Below are 18,686 nucleotides of genomic sequence, written 5' to 3' on the forward strand. Positions count from 1 at the left end.
CCCCCCCCCCATTAATTCCAAAGCTATTTTAAGGAAACCCCCGACACTGGACTTAAAACGAGAGTTTGATGTAGTTTATTTACTTATACACTGGTAACGTAGTTTATGGACGGCCCCTAACCGGTTCTTTGATCCGAACCCTCAATAACTTAAAATAATTTAAAAATGCAAAAAACCTGATTTTACCTGATAAAGTTGAAGCAATTGCAGCCACAAGAAAAGAAAGACAGACTGCTGGACCAGCATTTTCTTTTGCAACTGCTCCCGCAAGAACATAAACTCCAAGTCCTAAGGTGGACCCAACTCCTAAAGCGGTGAGGTCAAAAAGTCCCAAAACTCTCGCTAATTCTCCTTTTTTTTCATCTAAATCTTCAGTTCTTCTTCGAGACAAGGCCTTCCAGAGACTCAACGCCATTTTTTAAATTTTGTTTTCCTTGATGGTCTTATCACTACCTGAAAAATCATGCGAGATTATAGGATTTAATTATTTTCATTGCCTTTTATTCAGTTGAATATGTACATTTTAAAAGTTTTCAGAATTATAAAAAGGAAATATTGGAAAATTTGAAAAACGCAGGAAAATTATAAATTAGATTTTTTAACTTTACTATTTATTTGCTAAATGTTTTTGAACATTTATTGTTAAATTTGAGTTTAAATTAGATTTTCAGATATGAGAAAAAGGAAATAAGAATTATTCATTTGTTTTTCAAGTTATATAAATATAATTTTCAATTAATTTGATTTCCAAGTTATGTAAATATAATTATCGTAAGATACTTCAGAATATTCAAAAAGATTGTTGAAGATTTCAGATGTTTTGAAAAATAATCTCGACAATTTATTTATTTTACAGGATTTTACAAAAGGTTACGAAACATAGCTCTTTTAGAAATTCGTAAGAGATTTAAAAATAATTTATAAACTTTCGGAAATCCTTTCCGGTTTGAAAATATTTTAAATGTCTTTAATAATTCAAAAATTCCTAAATGTCTTTTCCATTGATTTGGATTTTCCCTAAAATTTATTTTAAAATTCTGTAAAATAAAAGAAAATTTATTAAAATCTTACCGATTATTTTTTGACAAATTTGAAAATCATTTGAAATGTTTTGAAATCTTTTTTATTATTCTCTTAAAATTAAATTTTTAAAACATACAATGGTTTTGGATTTTCCTATTAATCTAACGAAAATTGTACATTTTCTTAAAACTTTTAAAAATCTTAAAAAGCTCCTTCTCCAAAAATCTTTAAAAATCTACATATAAAAAAATGAAACCTTCACACGGCTTGAACCGTTTAAGAATTTCTAATTACAATGAAGTCTCTCTTACAAGGACGTACGCAAGGGGGCAACCCCCCCCCCCCCCAATGACCATTAATTTTATTTTTTGAATTCTTGTAAAGAAATTCGAATATTTTCCACTAACTGTCAAAATTTGGTTTTGATCAATTAATGTATCTTACGGGAAAATATTTATACCGGTATCTTATCGGTTGGTAAACATTGGTAATTAAATTATGGATATTTGAGAAAAAATGTATCGTTATCGACATATTTCCTTCCGCTGGTATCTAACGGGGATTATTCGATAATAAAGGTGCATTTATACCTCAGAAAATACATTACAAATCAAAAATCAAAATCTCAAACGGCAAAAGTGCAACTTTTCTTAAGCTTTCCTTGCGTGCACGAAACACGTCCAGAAAATCATTCAATGGCGAAAGATCATACAAAAGATGTGAATTCCAAAATTGTAGAACTTTTTGATGATTCTAAGTTGATTGCTGAAGAAAGCGGAGTTCAACTCCGAAGACCTAGAACAGTGAATAGTCAAACATATCGCTCCAATCATCCTTCATTGAATGAAGCTGAGTTTTGAAAGAGTTCGATATTAATTCCATATTTGGATTCTTTGATCGCTGCACTAGAACGCAGATTCTCAATTGAAAACTTGCCAGCCTATTCATTATTCTAATTGAAATTGAAAATTAACATTCGCGATTTCATGGAAAAATCGGAAAACTTTTCCAAATTTCTACGCCTTAAAAAGTTTTAGTGGGGAAGCTAGCGACGAGAAAATAGTAGGAATCTGTCTTTAAAGCTTAACTTAGCAAAAAAATACTAGCGCAGTAAAAAAAATAGTCATATGAAAGCTAAAAGTGTTCTACGTAAATGAGCTTGAAGACGTGAATGTAACATATTTTTTGTGCTTTGGAGACTGAAAAATGTAAAAAAGTAGGGATTTATACATTTAAGAACAGTCGAGTTTAGAGCATTATTTCTTATACACGGGGAAATGGGAAATAGTCTTATTTTTTTTGTGAAAATCGCGATATTTTTAGACATTTTTTTATTGGAAAAAAAGTGCCAGAAAGCAGCTCAGACCCTTTTGTTGCTGCCGAGGACATGCCATGTGCCACCACGGGTCGAAGAAAGGCATGAGCAGTCGGCAGTAAAAAAGCACCCTCAACCCCGCTTTCTGGTACTTGTTTAAAAAAAATTAGATCAGTGTGCTAGCATTTTTTAAATTCAAAAGAAAATTAACATATAAGCTAAACAACGCACAATTTAAAAGGTTTCTTGAAAGCCCTACAAGATTATCATAACAATTTTTTGAATTTTTTTATCAACGATTCTGGTTTCAACCACGAAAAAACATAAACAAAAATCAAGAATTCCATTTTGCGGTCAAACTAGGCAAGATAAGATAATATATGAATTGATAAAAATTGAGCATTCAAAAAGGACTTACAATTTTGTCATAAATAACTTTTTAATAGGGCGCGTGGTTTTTGATTTATTCGTAAAAAACATTAGAAAAATATATTTAGGCAAAACACAAAACAGCTGCGAAAAAATGTATAAACAAAAGTTATTTATACAAAGAAGCTACAATTTTGTTATAAATCATTTTTTGATGGGACGCGTGGTTTTTGTTTTTATCATGAAAAAGAACCTTAAAAATTAAAAAGATATTGTTTGGAAAACCGATACAAGCTATGAAAAAAAATGATTTGATAAAAGTTATTTATCTAAAAAAGATCTATAATTTTTTATTAATATTTTAATTAGGACACAAAGTTTTTGTTTTAATTTTGAAAAATAGCATTTAAAGAAAATTTAATTTTTGAACCAACCACACAAGCTACAAACAAAAATAAATTGACAAAAGTTGTTCATCGAAAGAGAAATTACAAATTTCTTAGTAATGATTTTGTACAGGCCGCGTAGTTATTGTTTTAATCGTAAAAAATAACATTTACAATACAAAAGTTACATTTTTGCTAAAACAACACAAAGTATGACAAAAAATTAATTAACGAAAGTTGATCACGACGCAGGGTACAAAAAAGTGAATTTAGAAAAGTTGTTCATCCAAAAAAGGAACTACATATTTATTGTTAATAATTTTTTTATAGGGCATATGGTTTTTGTTTTAATCGTAAAAAATAACATTGAAAATAAACAAAAATAATTGAGGACAAATATCACAACCTGCAAAAATGTTAAAATAAACATACAATAACGCATTTGTTTCAATAGCAATGCTTCTTACAAATTGTAATAGGATAAATCCATTAAAATTGTACATTTTTCAAGGTAGCTGAGAATAAAAATATTTTCATAAAATTAATTTTTAAAAGTAAAAATTGTTTTACATTTTTTTAGGAATCTAACGAAAAAATTTGTAATCTCTTGAAACTTTTCAACATTTTTAAAAAGCGTATTTTTCTTAAATCTTCAAAAATGTTCAAAAATCCATATATAAATTTAAATTCTTCAGAAATTTGGTCTTTTCTTTAAATCTTCAAAAAATTTCAAAAATCCATACATAAATTTAAAGTCTTCACAAATTTTGAATTATTATTATTGAATCGTTTCAAAATGTTTAAATATCTTTTAACGTTACTCAATTTTTTCTCAAATTTATTCAAAAATTCTGTAAATTTAAAAAAACTGCCTAAAATTTTTTCGGATAAATCGAATATTGGGCCATTTTGGGTCCGCCATTTTGATTTTTGGAAATTCGATGTCAAAATCATAAGCAGCGTCCCCGAATACCTCCGAGTACAAAGTTATGCGAAAATCCTAGATTTTCCAAAATTGAATGTCCGCCCTATTGGATCCGCCCTATTGGATCCGCCATATTGGATCCTCCATTTACCGAAGATTATGTATATTTGAGATCGGTGGCACAATTTGTTTTTGAAGTTCAACTATTCCGATCAACGTTGATCATAATTAGGTTCAAGTCCCAATACTCTTCTGGCTAAAAAAAATGTATGAAAACATTTATTTTTTATTTTTTGGTACTTTTCTCCAAATTTTGCGCCATATTGGATTTTCTACTAGACAAAACTCAATTCTCATCACGGATTTTTGAAGAGCATACCCAAAACTATAAAGAAACATGATTTTCGTTTGGAAATTTCTCTTTTTCAGACATTAGAATGAGGCTTGAACATAAGTTAAAAAATGGTAGTTCTTGGTCGTTAATGGGTTAAGAAAATTGTATTATTATCCTAAAACCTTTCAAAATACTCAATAACCTTCTCAAATTTTCAATTATTTTTTACTCTTCTTATAAATTCTAAAAATGTTATCAGGAAATAAATATAAATATAAATTAAGAATTGAAATCTCAGGTTTTTCGATTCGCTAGAAAACGAGCTGCATTGCACGAATCAATCTGAATTCTTATCAACATATTCATAAAATATGTCATCAAGTTGGCACTAGAAGTGAGACAATTAATAATACTTTGTTTTAGTATTGTCACACCTTCGCAATCTTTAATTCATAAAATATTATAATTCACTTTAATGACACAAAAACGTTATGAAATTTTCATGCAATTTTTAGGTCGTTTTTTCCGTTCTTCTATTGCCATAGCTTTGATCGAGACAAAAAATTTGTATTGCTTTTCTCTGCGAATTAGATACACATTTCGCGAATGTTATCAACAATGAATCAAATGATTTGAATGTTTTTGCTGTCAGAATGATTACGCATACTAATTGTGTGCTATACTTTTATGGTGTATAAAAATAACCTTTTTATGTCTAATTCAGATCAAACTAATGAAAGTGAAAGTGTGGTTTTTTGTTAAAATATTTTCCCAATAAAAAACAAAAATTAATAATTGAAAGTAGTTTTTACACAACTTTCTAACAATTCAAACCTTATTTCTCACAAGTTTTTCATCTATATATTTTCATTCTGAAATAAAAATTGATCGAACCGAATGCGAATTTCGATCAAAGCTGTAACTAGCCTTTTTTTGCAGTTCTGGAACTCATTAGATACCCTAAAAGCTTTAAAATTTGTTGAAATCCCTTGGAATCCTTCAAATTTGACTGATACCCTGGAACCTTTTTAAAATCCTTTGAAATACGTCCACCTTCATAAGATCTATTAAATCGCTTTCGAAATCCTTAGAAATCTCACAAAAATCGAATAAAATCATTTAAAACATCTTGAATTCTAATATCTTTAAAAATTAGTTTAAGAATGTTAAAATATTTGAAACTCTTTTAAATCCACAAAATCAGATAAAGCCCTTTCAAATCCTTTGAAATCTTTGACATTCTCTAAAAAGCCTTTAAAATATCCCTAAAGTTTTCAATTTTTTTTAATCCGCTGAAATTCAATTAAATATATTAAAATCCTTTGAATTCTGAATTCTGCCATTTTCTTTTAATTATTTGAAATTCCTTATCATTTTTTAATGTCTTCAAATTTTTATAATCAGGGTGACCGTTTTAGTCATGAAAAGAATGCTCGGCCATTTCTTTGTTCGCTAAAATTATTCAGGATCAATACATTAAAAAATTAAAACTCATGAAGCTCAAAATATTTTCATATAAAATAACAAAAACGAACGTTCAGCTGTTATTTATACGTCAAAATCCAGTACTTTCACTCACAAATTAAAAATTTTTAAATTGCAACATGTAAAATTGTAGCATTCAAAGTTTAAATTAAGCACTGAAATTTTAAAGAGTCAAGGCTTTCTGTTTCATCTAAATTAGTTTCATATTACTTACGTTTTTTCCATAAAAAATGTAATTGAATTTGAGTCAAATAAATTTTTAAACAAATGTAGTTAAATTTGCAAATGAACATATGAACTTTTGAGAACAAATAAAATAGTCTAATTTTCAGTAAAATGAATTATTAAAAAGAAAAGAAAACTAATTTTCAACCAAAGAGATATATTGTCAAGAAGAAAGATCAATTTTCAACCAAAAAGATACCCAGTGGGCACAGCGTATGGCGACGTCTTTACGATATTGTTATGACATCTTCACGATATTGTTATGACATCTTTACGACAAGTTTACGATATCCTATGTCCATGTCGTTAAGGTGTCTACGAAATCGTAAAAACTTCGTATGATCTGACGATATCTTTACAATATCGTAAAGACATCATAACACAGAAAAAACAGAAGATAAACTTTACATCGATTTCCGACGAAAGATTCTCTGCAACAAAAAGTAACTACGCAGGATAAACTTTACACAAATATCGGTTAAACTTTCTTTTGTTTTTCCATGACAAAACGCATGCTTTTTGGAAGACGCGCAGTTGGCGAATCAAAACTTTATCGCTCTAAAAAATTCCCTGCAACAAATTTTATTCTTAGTTTTTTCTGTGAACGACACGGACATAGGATGTCGTAAAATTGTCTTAAAGACGTCGTAAAGATGCCGTGAAGACATCGCCAAATTTTGTGCCCACTGGGTAGTTTTAAACTTTCTTAAATTTAACTATAAAGATCAATTTTCTGTCAAAAAAGATGAATTTGTAACAAAATACATTAATTTAAACCAAATATTAAAATTTTTAACTAAAAAAATGAATTTATGACCAAAAATATTAATTAGTCATCACAAAAGACGAATTTTGAAAATAATATATGAATTTTCAACAAAATAATTGAGATTTTAAATCAAAAACATAAATTTTGAATCAAAAAAAGGAATGATTACATTTTTAGTAAAAAAAATTTCAAAAAACAAAAGGTATTTTCAACAAAATAGTTCAATTTCGAACGATAAAATATATTTTACAAATAAAATGACGAATCATAAACCAAAAAATAAAAACGTAATCGCTCATATTTCAACTCAAAATATTTTTAAAGTCAAAAACAGTTGAATTCAATAAAAAAAGAAGAATTTTCTCTAAATAGTTTAATCGACAACTTAAGCAGAATAATCTTCAACCAAAATGTTCGGATATTTAAATCAAAAAAAGATGAAATTTCTAATAAAGCAGGTGAATTTTTAATTCAAAAAGACGATTAAAAAAAAGAGTTGAATTTTTAACTAAGAAAGACTCCAAATAAATTTTCAACAACAAAATATGAATTTTCGCAAAAAAGGTAATCTTCTACAAAAATAGTTGAATTTCTAAACCAAAAAAAGGAAGAATTTTTTAGCAAAGAATTTGAATTTTCAAACAAAAGGGATGACTTTTTAATAGAATTGTTAAATTGCCTTCAAAATAAATCAATTTTAAAACAAATAATCGTATTTTTAACCAAGAAAGATAAATTATCAATCAAAAATATAAAAGCAGACTTATCAAGACCATAAAAAACCATAAAAGAAAAATCTTCAGTTAAAAAATAAAATTTTGTACCAAAAGATAAATTTTCAATTCAAAAAGACGAATTTTCTATCATAAAAGACAAAAGTGCAAAAAAAAGTTCTGTTTTCGACCAAAAATATGATTTTTTAATAAAATAGTTTAATTTCCAATCAAATAATTAAATTTTCCACTAAATAATAGAATTTTTAACCAAAAAAATGAATTCTAAAACCTAAAACATAACAGTGGACTTTTGAAATTTAAAGGTGGGATATTGACAAGGATATTTGATACTTAAAGAGCAAATGATTTTTGTATACAGATTATCAGTCAAGTACCTATACTGATCGTGTAATTGATTTGCACTACTTTCTATTCGTTTTGCACTTCTATGGATTTTCTTTTTAGGAAACGAGACCCAACTGAACGATAATGAATTAATGTATAAGGACTGGAATTTTCAAGATAAGGGGGCAGATTTGAATTTCTATATTTTTCTTTTTTATTTGATTCTTTGTAAAATAGCATTTATTTTCAGATAATAAATTGTGAGTAAAAAAGCGAAGAAGAATAATGGAATAGTGTGAAATTTTCCAATTTGCATAATATAGGCATTTAATTCATATTAATGGACAATTTATTTATGTATCTTTATTGTTTCTTTTATTGACAATCACTCAATGTCATCTACAATCTTAAATGATTTTTTTATCAATTCTTCAGTAAACTTGCAAAATTAAGTATATAAATGAAATTCCGCAGTTTTATTACATTACAATAAAACTTTAGTAGTCAGTGTTTAAAAAATAGGCATGAAGTTTCAATGATTTCTTTAAAAAAAAATGATATTTTTTAAATTGCACGTCATGAATTTTTCTTTTTAATTTATAAAGAATTTACCAAGTTTTTTTAATCAAGAAAAATTTGCTAGAATTTGGGAAAAAAAGTTTGCTAATTATTCGCATAAAATTTTGGTTATTTCAAAAAATTGGTTCTCTTGAAACAAAGATTTAATTAAATCAAGAAAACCAAATTTTTTTGAGTTAAGCGGAATTTAATAAAATATAAAATTAATTTGATAGTGGTTTTCATATTCTTTGAATTTTTGTTCTTTTGAATTACAAGGAATTCAAATTTTCGATGCTTTCAAATTGAAAACATTTAATTATTAAATAATCTTATTGTCCTTTCGTTAATAATTAAAAAAAGGTCAATAAATGAAAACAAAACAATGTCATTTCGTAAATAATTGATAAAAATTTTCCAAATTTATTTTTGTATAAGGTTTAGAAAATAAATAAACATGCTCTATAGTTGTCTTTTTTTTAGAAATACTCATACAAATTTGAACCCAAAATTTCGAGTTTTCCAAAATTTCAAGTCGCTTTTATATTTACAAAATTGGAATGTACTTTGTTGCAAATAAATTTTTGATTTAAAATTTATATTTTAAAGTTAAAAATATAACTGCTTTGTAGGATTTGTATATTTTTTTGGTTAAAATTGCATCTTTTTTATTGAAACTTAATCGGTTTTGGTTGAGGATTCCACTGAACTTTTTTTTCTTCAAAATTTAATTTAATTTAATTTTTGTTAAAATTGCGACTTTTTTGTTGAAACTCGATCTTTACTGGTTGCGGATTCAACTATTTTGTTGAAAATTAACATTTCTGGGTTCAAAATTCAACTCTTCTGTAGAAAATTTGTCTTTTTGTCTTGAAAATTCAAGGATTTGATTGAATTTTTCTTTCCTAATTGAAAAATCTTTCGTATGAAAATTCAATTCCTTTGTTGAAAATTCGTCTTTTCAGCTTGAAAATTCCACCATTTGGTATAAAATTGAATTATTTTGTTGCAAATAAATTTTTGATTGAAAATAATATTTTCGGGTTAAAAATTCAACTGTTTCGTAGAATTTTTATCTTCTTTTGGTTAAAATTGCAACTTTTCTGTTGAAGCTTTATCTATTTTGGTTGAGCATTCAACTTTTATTTAAAATTCAACTATGTCCTTGACTCAAAACTAACGTTTTGTTGCAAATATAAATTTTCTGGTTAAAATTTCAACTCTATTGTAGAAAATTCGTCTCTTGAGTGAAAAATTCAACAATCTCGTTAAATTTTTCTTTGTTGACTGAAAAATCTTTCTTAGTGGAAAAACTGACTTCTTTGTTGAAAAGTTGCCTTTTTGGCGTGGAATTTTAACAAATAGTAAAATTCAACTTTTTTAAAATTAGCTATTTTGTTGAAAATTTTTATTTTTGGGTTGCAAATTCAACTTTTTGTTTGCAAATACGTATTTCTGGTTTGAAAATTCATCTCTTTTGGTAGAAATTTCATCTTTTTAGGTGCAAATGCAACTGTTTGATTAAAAATATATCTGTTTTGAGTGAGGGTTCAACTATTTTGTTAAAATGTAGTCTTTTTTGGTTGGATTCTACTTTTTTTAATTTAATAATTGTATTTTTTTGTTTGAAGTATCGAATATTACACTTTTCGATGAGAATTCATCTTTCTCGGTTGAAAATGCAATTATTGGTTGAAAGTGGAACTACTTTGTTCAAATTTAATTCTTTTTGAAGATTCATCATTTAGGTTGCAAATTCATCTTTTTGTTAGAAAATTTAATTATTTGGTTTTAAATTTACGTCTTATGGTGAAAATTGCCTTTTTTGTAGAAAATTTATGTAATTTTTCAAATACTCTTTTTGGTAGAAAATTCAAATTTTTGTTTAAAATGCAACTGCTTGATTCAAACATAATGTATTTTGGTACTTGTTTTATTAAATTCAGTTGCTTTTTATTAAAAGTCCTTTTTTGGTTAAAGATTCATAATTTAACACTCCAAATCAAAGATATTTCCCAAACATTAGTAAAAACTAAAAATGAGAAAAAAAATGGTTACTTATTAGTTTCATATTAAAATTTAAAAAAAAATTGTATAACGGTCGAAAAAATTCACTGATTTAAACAAATTTCCTGAAAATTTCAGGTATTCCAGGTGAGTAGACATCCTATTCTTTAAAAAAATAATTCAGAAAATACGACTTCTGTAAAGTATGTAATTATAATTTTTAATATAAATAGATAACATTTTAATCGCGTTTGTTTTCTAATAAGGTGGAATTTACTAGGTGTTTTGTTTTTTAAATATTAGAATAAAATAAAATTAGATAATATCTTAATAAAATCATACGGAATAAATTAATTTGTTTCAAGGTGTTTTGTTACATGTACCAATAAGCTTCCGTCTAAATGTATGAATCTAAAAAAAATTTAAAGTAACTGTCTATGCATGAAATAATTTGCATATAGAAGTCATGATTTACCAATTACAATATGCATATACAATATGGCGTAAAACTGAATGCAAGGACATATTTTCCATGTCTGGAATTTCTATATATGCAATAATTTATGTAAGATGTAGTAAGATGTAGTTATCTTTGCATCAAAAAAGAAAAAAATATGTTTATACGAAGTTCCAAACTGTATATAATTTTATTAATTTTAAAATTTTTATGAAAAATACAAGGGTGCTTCAATCTGAAAGGTTTTTTACTTACAAAAAAAAATCTTCAAAAGGAAAGCTTCACAATCTATAAACGCATTTAAGTTGGAAATCTTCGAAATTTTAAGAGAGTGAAAGTTTTGAGGAAGCATTAAGACTTGAGAAAATTAAAATTCAGGATTTTTACAAAATTCCAATTCCAAAATTTCCTCAGTTTTTCCTGACAAATTTTTTAATTTTCTTGATCATCTAAAACTTTTCTTTTTAGGTATAAAAATAACCTTGCATCAAGAAAAAATAATCTTAAAAATAGGTTTACAACAAAAAGTGTAATATTTTTAATGTCCATACAAAAATATTTTTATTTTAAATTAAAAACTATTTAATTCAATAAAAAAATGAGAATTTCTAACAAACAAGTTAAATCCTGAATCAGAACAGAATAATCACCAAACCAAAAAGAGTAGTTTTCAACAAAAGAGTTAAATTTTCAGTCAAAACGATTAATTTTTAACCAAACAATTGTGACTTAATCAAAAAGGATGCAGTTTCTACCAAAATTTAGTTATTTATTTTTCAATCTAAGCATACGACTTTTCAACAAAACAGTTGAAGTCCGAACATAAATAATTGAAAAACAAAATTATGTGGAAAGCCTAGAAACAAACACAAATTTCGAATATGCTACTTGAAAGAATTACAAATTTCAAAATAAAAATTTGATAAACTCCGAATTAAATAGGCTTTGAATTTTTTATTGAAAATAGACAAATCAGTAAAACTTTTCAAATTGGAGATAATTAAAAAACTTACGAATTTATAAAATGCTTTATAAATGAAAAATATTCAAATTTATGATAATGTGAATTTGGAAGCCTTTCGAACAAAATTTCGACAATAATTTTTAAGACATGTGGTTTAAAAATGTCAACAAATTGAAATTGTAAACGTTCAAAATTATTTTTTTTTCATTCACGCAAATTTAATTGCATTAAAAAGCTTTCAAGTCAAGAGTAAAATTCAAAGTGGAATTTTTTAGAAATATCTAACAATTCAAGATTTTAAATTCTTATTTTATATTTTGCTTGTATCTCCTAAACCTTCGTTATGGAAATGTTTATGTTTTATTCACATTAAGCAAACATTTTTCAACCTCTTAGACTTTCAATTAATCCATTCATTTCTCATAGAAATAAGATCTATTATTTCAATATTTCATTTTTTTATCTTGTATCCGAGGCCTAACTACAAGTTCGTGCATCATTTGAGTAAAAATTTTTTCCTCGCTATACCACTTGATACAATATTTACACAACTTTGACTATTATACTTCAAAGAAGGTGTTATATTGCCACACAGAAAAAAAACTTTTCTTGGACGAAAAAAACTGTTTTCTTGGATATACCTGGAAATTTGTTCGAATAAAATAAATGTAAACAAATAAAAACACCATTTTTAAATTTGATTTAACCACATATTTAATTCGCCCAACCAAATTTTTTTGTTGAGTCAACCAAATACACCATCTATCTGAAGATTAAAAAAAAGTTAAATTTCATTGGCTCAACCGAATGTTTTTTTGCCTATATAGTAACCATATTCTATGGTTGAACCAACAAAAATTTGGCGATTCAACCAAATCGTTTTCTGATTCTGAAAAATATTCATTGCATCTCGAGCTTTTTTAAATTACAGTGAAACCTTTCTATAACTCTCGCTTCTATATCCCTTCCGAGAATGGACGCTGCGCCGCAGAAAGGTATTACAAGAGCTGCGCGTGGTGCGCGGGAACTGCAGTTGTCACTCAGGCGAGCACTCAGGCGTGAACAAACAAAAGCGGAGAGATCTATGATGAGTTAGTTCCCACCCACCGTCAGCCCGGAAATCGGCGCTATAGTCTAGTTTTACTGTATTACTAATTATAAGTTTTAAACTCATTAATGAATTAATTATTACCAGAGGAGGCTTTTCAATGTTAAAATATATTTATGCGAATAAAAATTTAAATTTCACATCGCAGTAAACATGGCGAAAGTATTCGTGAAGTATATATATAATATAGCATAATTATTCGAACTAATTTCTTGCTTTAATATTTGAACGCACGATTTCCACTTTGTTTTTTATTGACACCAGATTATTGTGAATGCCTATCTGTTTGAAATGTATCAATTATTGATTGCAACTCATTGATTAATTATAAGATTAGCGATATTAATTTTATTTTTAGCAATCCAAACCCCACAAAACATTTTTTTTTTTGCAAACAGATAGAATACAAAAATTTGTCCTTACTTTTATCAAATCAAAACTTTTATTTAAATCTTATCAATGTTTTCAAACTAACTTTGTAATTTAAGGCACCTATTGGAATAAGAATTTTTAATGCGAAACATTAAAATTCTGCATTTGAATTTTTTAAAGTTTTAAATTGAAAATTCAAAACTAAAGACTCTTCCAATAAAAAAATATTCACATCTGTGAGCATAGACTATAGGCCATTAAAATTTAACAATTTGTATTAGTCAACTAAACCAGATTAGTGTTTAACAAAACGGTTGCATTTTAAAGTAAAAACTATTAAACTCTTGCAAAAGAGGTAAATTTTGAATCCAAAAAGATGATTTTTTAACAACTGAGTTCAATTTTAAACCAGGAAAAATGTTTGATTTAAAAGAGAAAAAAATTTCAAGCAAAATGATGCAATTTTAAACTAAAAAGGCAAATTCTGCACACAAAAAAAGTTGAATTTGAACCAAAAATGCAAATTTTCTACCAGAAAGTAGCAATTATATCCCGAAAATATGAATTTTCAACCAAATATTTAAATCCTCAACCAAAACAGTGCAATTTTCAACCAAATATTTCAATATTAAACTAAAGTTCTTTAACTAATAAAATAAGTATAAAATAAATTATTTCAACTTTAAACCGAATTATTGAATTTTATGCTAAACAAAGTATATAAACTTTCAACCAAGTAGTTGAATTTCCAATCAAAAAGATAAATTATCTACCAAAAAAGACGAATTTACAACCAAATACATCACTTTCCATCTAACCACGATGAATTATAAACCAATCCTGGAATAGTACAAATTTCTGCTCAACCAAGCCGATGGATCTTCAACTGATAAAATTAATTTTTAACCAAGTAATTCAACGAAGTACTTAAATGTTTAATAAAAAATATTGATTTTCAATAAAAAAAAGACAAATGTACAACATAATAAATAAGTTTTCAACCAAATTCTCGAATTTGTAACTAAACTCGTCAATTTTCACGCAATAAATAGCATATTTCAATTTCAGTTTGAAAAGTTATTTTTCAGTCAAGTGTTTAATTATCAAGAGAAAAAGATAAATTATTCTCAATGAAAAATGTAATAGTGAATTTTCAACTACAAGCTATAAGTTTTCAACAAAAAAATAAAATATTTAAGTTTTCCGTTCAAACAAAATTTTAAGTAAAGAAGAAACAAATTTTGAACTAATCAGTTCAATCTTCAACCAAATAGTAGAATTTTGAATGAAAAGAGATGAATTTTGAACCAAAAATATAAAGGAATTTTCAAATAAAAGAAATTAATTTTTAACAAAAAATAGTTCGATTTTATTATTGGGTTCTATTAATTTAGTTCGTGTTTAGGTTCGTTTTTTTAGTAAATAAATGTTTTCGAATGAAAATGTAACTATTCCATTTTTGTTTGAAAATTGATCACTTTTAGTTAAATATCCAACATTTTTTGTTGAAAATGCATGTATTTTATTGAACATTCGTTTTTCTTGGTACAGCTCTTCTTGATGGAAAATTCATATTTTTCGTTGAAAATTTAATTATCTGGTTGAAAATGATACGATTTTGTTAAACATTCATACTCTGTCAATAATTCAACTATTTGGTTGAAAGTTAAATGAATTTTTTCAAAATTAATTTTTTTTAGCTGAAGATTTGATCTCTTTGGCAAAAAAATTGCTTCATGCATGGTTGGAAATTTATCATTCTTAGTTAAAAATTCAACTATTCGGTCGAAAATACATCTGTTTAGTTGAAAGTTCAACTGTTTGATTAAAAATTCATGTATTTGGTGGAAAATTCATGTATTTGGTGGAAAATTCATGTATTTGGTGGAAAATTCATCTTTTGTGGCAGAAAATTAGTCTCATTGGTTAGAAAAATAATCTTTTTGGATGAAGATTCAATAACTACTTAATTGAACATTTAACTCTTTTGCTGAAAGTTAAGGTTTTTTTTTTATAAAGATTTATCATTATAGTTGCAAACACAATTGTTTGGGTGAAAGTTGAACTATTTTTTCATGAAATTTAAATTTTTTACAGTAAGAACTCAACTGCCTGGGTAAAAGTTGAACTACTTGGTTAACAACGGATTTTTTTGGTCAAATGTTTATCTCCTGGGTATAAATCCTTTTAAAAATTTCATCTTTGAATTTAAATTTAAATAACGAAAACTTGAATTACTAAAGCTTAAATAAGAAGATAAGAATGTGTATCAGCTCAAAGTTAATCAGGCCTTTATAAAGACATATATATTTGTGATAAAAGTGCAAGATTCATACAAAGATAAGATTCTTGAGGTACAGCAATGCAAATAAACTCGTTACGTTATATAGAATCTGGAGAATGGTCTCTGAACCTGGCAAGGTAAGAGTAACTAGATATTCCATTTATAAAGAAACTCAACCTGAGTTAAAGCTATTTTTAGATTAGAAGCATGCATTTTTTTCATGTTTATTTTATTTAAATAAATATTATTGCCGATTATCAATTGACCTTTTCATAATTGATAGCAGAGATAGACCAGGTATAATTTTATTTTTTCCTTTTTCATGCCAATTTTAAATAAATTTATGAATTTTCTTGACTATAAAAATAATCGATTCTATGAAATTCATTCAAGCGAATCTCACAACGTGCTCAGAAGTCAGAAGGAGGCAATTATACTGGCTTTGTGCGGGGTATCGAGGTTACTCGACCTCGTGAATACGTGATTCCCGTATAAACTCAATGACTATAGAGATTTCGAAGATGAGGGAAGTCAAGATTGTAATATTTCATAAATAAACAATATATATTTAAAATAATAAAAAATATATCATTTTAATAATTTAGAATTTATTTACAAAATATCTGGTATTCCCGGTTAGATGCTGAAATTTTGAACATTTTGAAAATTAAACAATTTTGTCCTTTGCGCACAAAAATCGTCGCGAATTTTTTCAATGCACAGTTTAAACTGAACAATCGTATAAATCATTAATTTTTTATTATAAAACAAAATATTTAATACCAGAAAATTTAAGTCTAAAAAATGATTCAAATAAATCAATATTAATATTTCTATCGCACAGTTTGACAGTTTATGGGCATTTATTAGAATTAATGTTTGGAAGATGTTATTGTCATTTGAAGATGTAATATCCGAGTTAAAAAAAATTCATTCATACAAACTTCGACGTTAAAACGATTATTTCGAACAAACAATTTTTGAAGTACAAGAAAAAATCTGCCTCGGCCCGGATTTGAACCGGGAACGTCAACATCCATGACACGTTAACCAAATGCTAACGTTAATGCTTTACTCATGGGTGGTGGTTTTAACGTTTAAATTTGTACTACTTAGCATTATTTAGTATACGTCAGTTTTTTATATACGAAAACACATTTGACGCAGAAAAATTTAAAAAGTTTCGAAATAAAGTCAACGCTGTCATTTTTACTGTTCACAATTAAATTATTAATTGCAAATCTATAAAATTAAATAAATTTGATTTTTAAACCTTCAAAATTGAACAATTTTTAATTTTCAAACTTGAACTATTCTAAAGACTTCATTCAAAATAGCATCATTTTCTAGTATACACACTACATTTTGAAGTTTTCAATTGCAAATACTCATAACTAAAGAATTAAAAATTGTTAAAATTGAAGAATTTTGAATCGTGATTCTTAAAAATGGAACTATTCCAAAAAAAGTTCCAAATTACATTAAAATTATAAATCTTGTAAATGAAATAGTTTTCAATTATATATTTTCAAAATTCAAGAATTTGTCATCGCAACTCTTAAAAATTGTAAAACTTTGAATTGTCAATCTTTAAAATTAAGAGGCTTTTAATTTTGAGAAATTATAATTAAAAATAATGCAAGTTTAAGTTTGAAAATTCTGTAATTTTTAAGCTTTAAATTCAAATTGCTTGAATTTGGAAGATTTGGAATTGAAAACTTGTTTTTTGATTTTTTAATTAATCTAGATTTAAGAATGTTTATTCATACACCTTCAGAATTGAAGATTTTTCCATTCCATTCCGATTTTTCCAACTACTTCAAAATTAAACTAAGCCAGGAAAACCCGTTCAAAATTATATACCTTCGAAATATAAATCCTAGTAATTGAATAATTTGCAATTATATATTTTCAAATCGAAGAATTTTTAATCGTAACTCATTAAAAACGCAAAAATTTTGAATTGTAAATATTCAAAATTAAGAAGTTTTTTATTTTTTAAACTTATAAGTAAAAATGATGCAAGTTTTAAGTTGTAACATTCAAAATTCTGTAAACTTGATGATTTCTATTTGACACTTATTCAGTTTGGAAAATTCAGAATTAAGAGCGTGATTATTGCATCTCTAAAATCAAAGATTTACACATTGCAACTTTGCAAAATTGCAGAACTTTGAGTAATGAATCTTAAAAATTGAAGATTTTTTAATTTTGAAAATTTACGGCTAAAAACATACAAGTTTTAAGTTTTACAATGGAATACTCTGTAATTTTTATGATATACATTCAAAATTTTTTCAATTTGGAATATTTATAATTGAACTGCTTGAAACTACATCATTTTAAACTATAAAAATTCCAAACTAATTGATCTTCAATTGAAAATCTTAGAAATGAAAGAATTTTGTATTACAAGTATTTTTAATTGAACAATTTTCAATGGTAATTCTTTTAAATTAAACTATTCACAAAAAAGTTAAAAATTAGAAACTTTTAGAGCACAAAATATAAATTTTGAAGATTGTATAATTTTTAATTCTGGATTTTTCAAATTCAATTATAAATTATATAAGTTTTAAATTTCATAATTTAAAATTATGTAATTTTTATTATTTACATTCGAAATTTTGTCAATTTGGAAGATTTAGAGTTAAACACTAGACTTCTGGTCTTCAAAGTCATCCAAATTTTAGAATTTGTATTCATACATCTTTGAAGTAGAAGAATTTTCAATTGCATCTCTTCCAATTGTAGAACTTTGAATTAAAAATATTAAAAATTGAAGTTATATTATTTCTTTGGTACACTGAAACTTATTAACAAGGGTAAACCGGAAGTTGTCAATTTGAATGTGGGTCCATAATTTTTGTAATAAAATGCTATAAATATAGTTTCGCGAAACATAGTTTAAACCAGCCGGTGACTTAAGCAGTAGCGTTGCGGCTTAACCCTTAAACGGCCAAAACGCCACTACCGGGACACTGCTTTTCAACGGCCAATAACTAAGACTATACGACACTAGAAAAAATTGAGAAACATATATT

The 18,686-nt window shown here is 26.3% G+C and overlaps 1 protein-coding gene across 3 annotated transcripts in view; it reads right to left on the reverse strand.

Annotated features, from left to right (window-relative positions):
* Positions 1-18,686, reverse strand: part of LOC117178113 (high affinity cationic amino acid transporter 1) — a 59,876-nt gene that overhangs the window by 33,960 nt on the left and 7,230 nt on the right. For 2 of the 3 annotated variants that reach the window (XM_033369366.1, XM_033369364.1), the window contains exon 2: positions 187-453. In XM_033369366.1, coding sequence (XP_033225257.1) covers positions 187-415 — 229 coding nt within the window. In that variant the 5' untranslated portion in view covers positions 416-453. Of the gene's footprint in view, positions 1-186; positions 454-18,686 lie in introns of those variants that run through there. The other variant, XM_033369365.1, reaches the window with a different exon arrangement.

Source organism: Belonocnema kinseyi, chromosome 8 (genome assembly GCF_010883055.1).
Source record: "Belonocnema kinseyi isolate 2016_QV_RU_SX_M_011 chromosome 8, B_treatae_v1, whole genome shotgun sequence".
In the NCBI taxonomy this organism is placed as follows: domain Eukaryota; kingdom Metazoa; phylum Arthropoda; class Insecta; order Hymenoptera; family Cynipidae; genus Belonocnema; species Belonocnema kinseyi.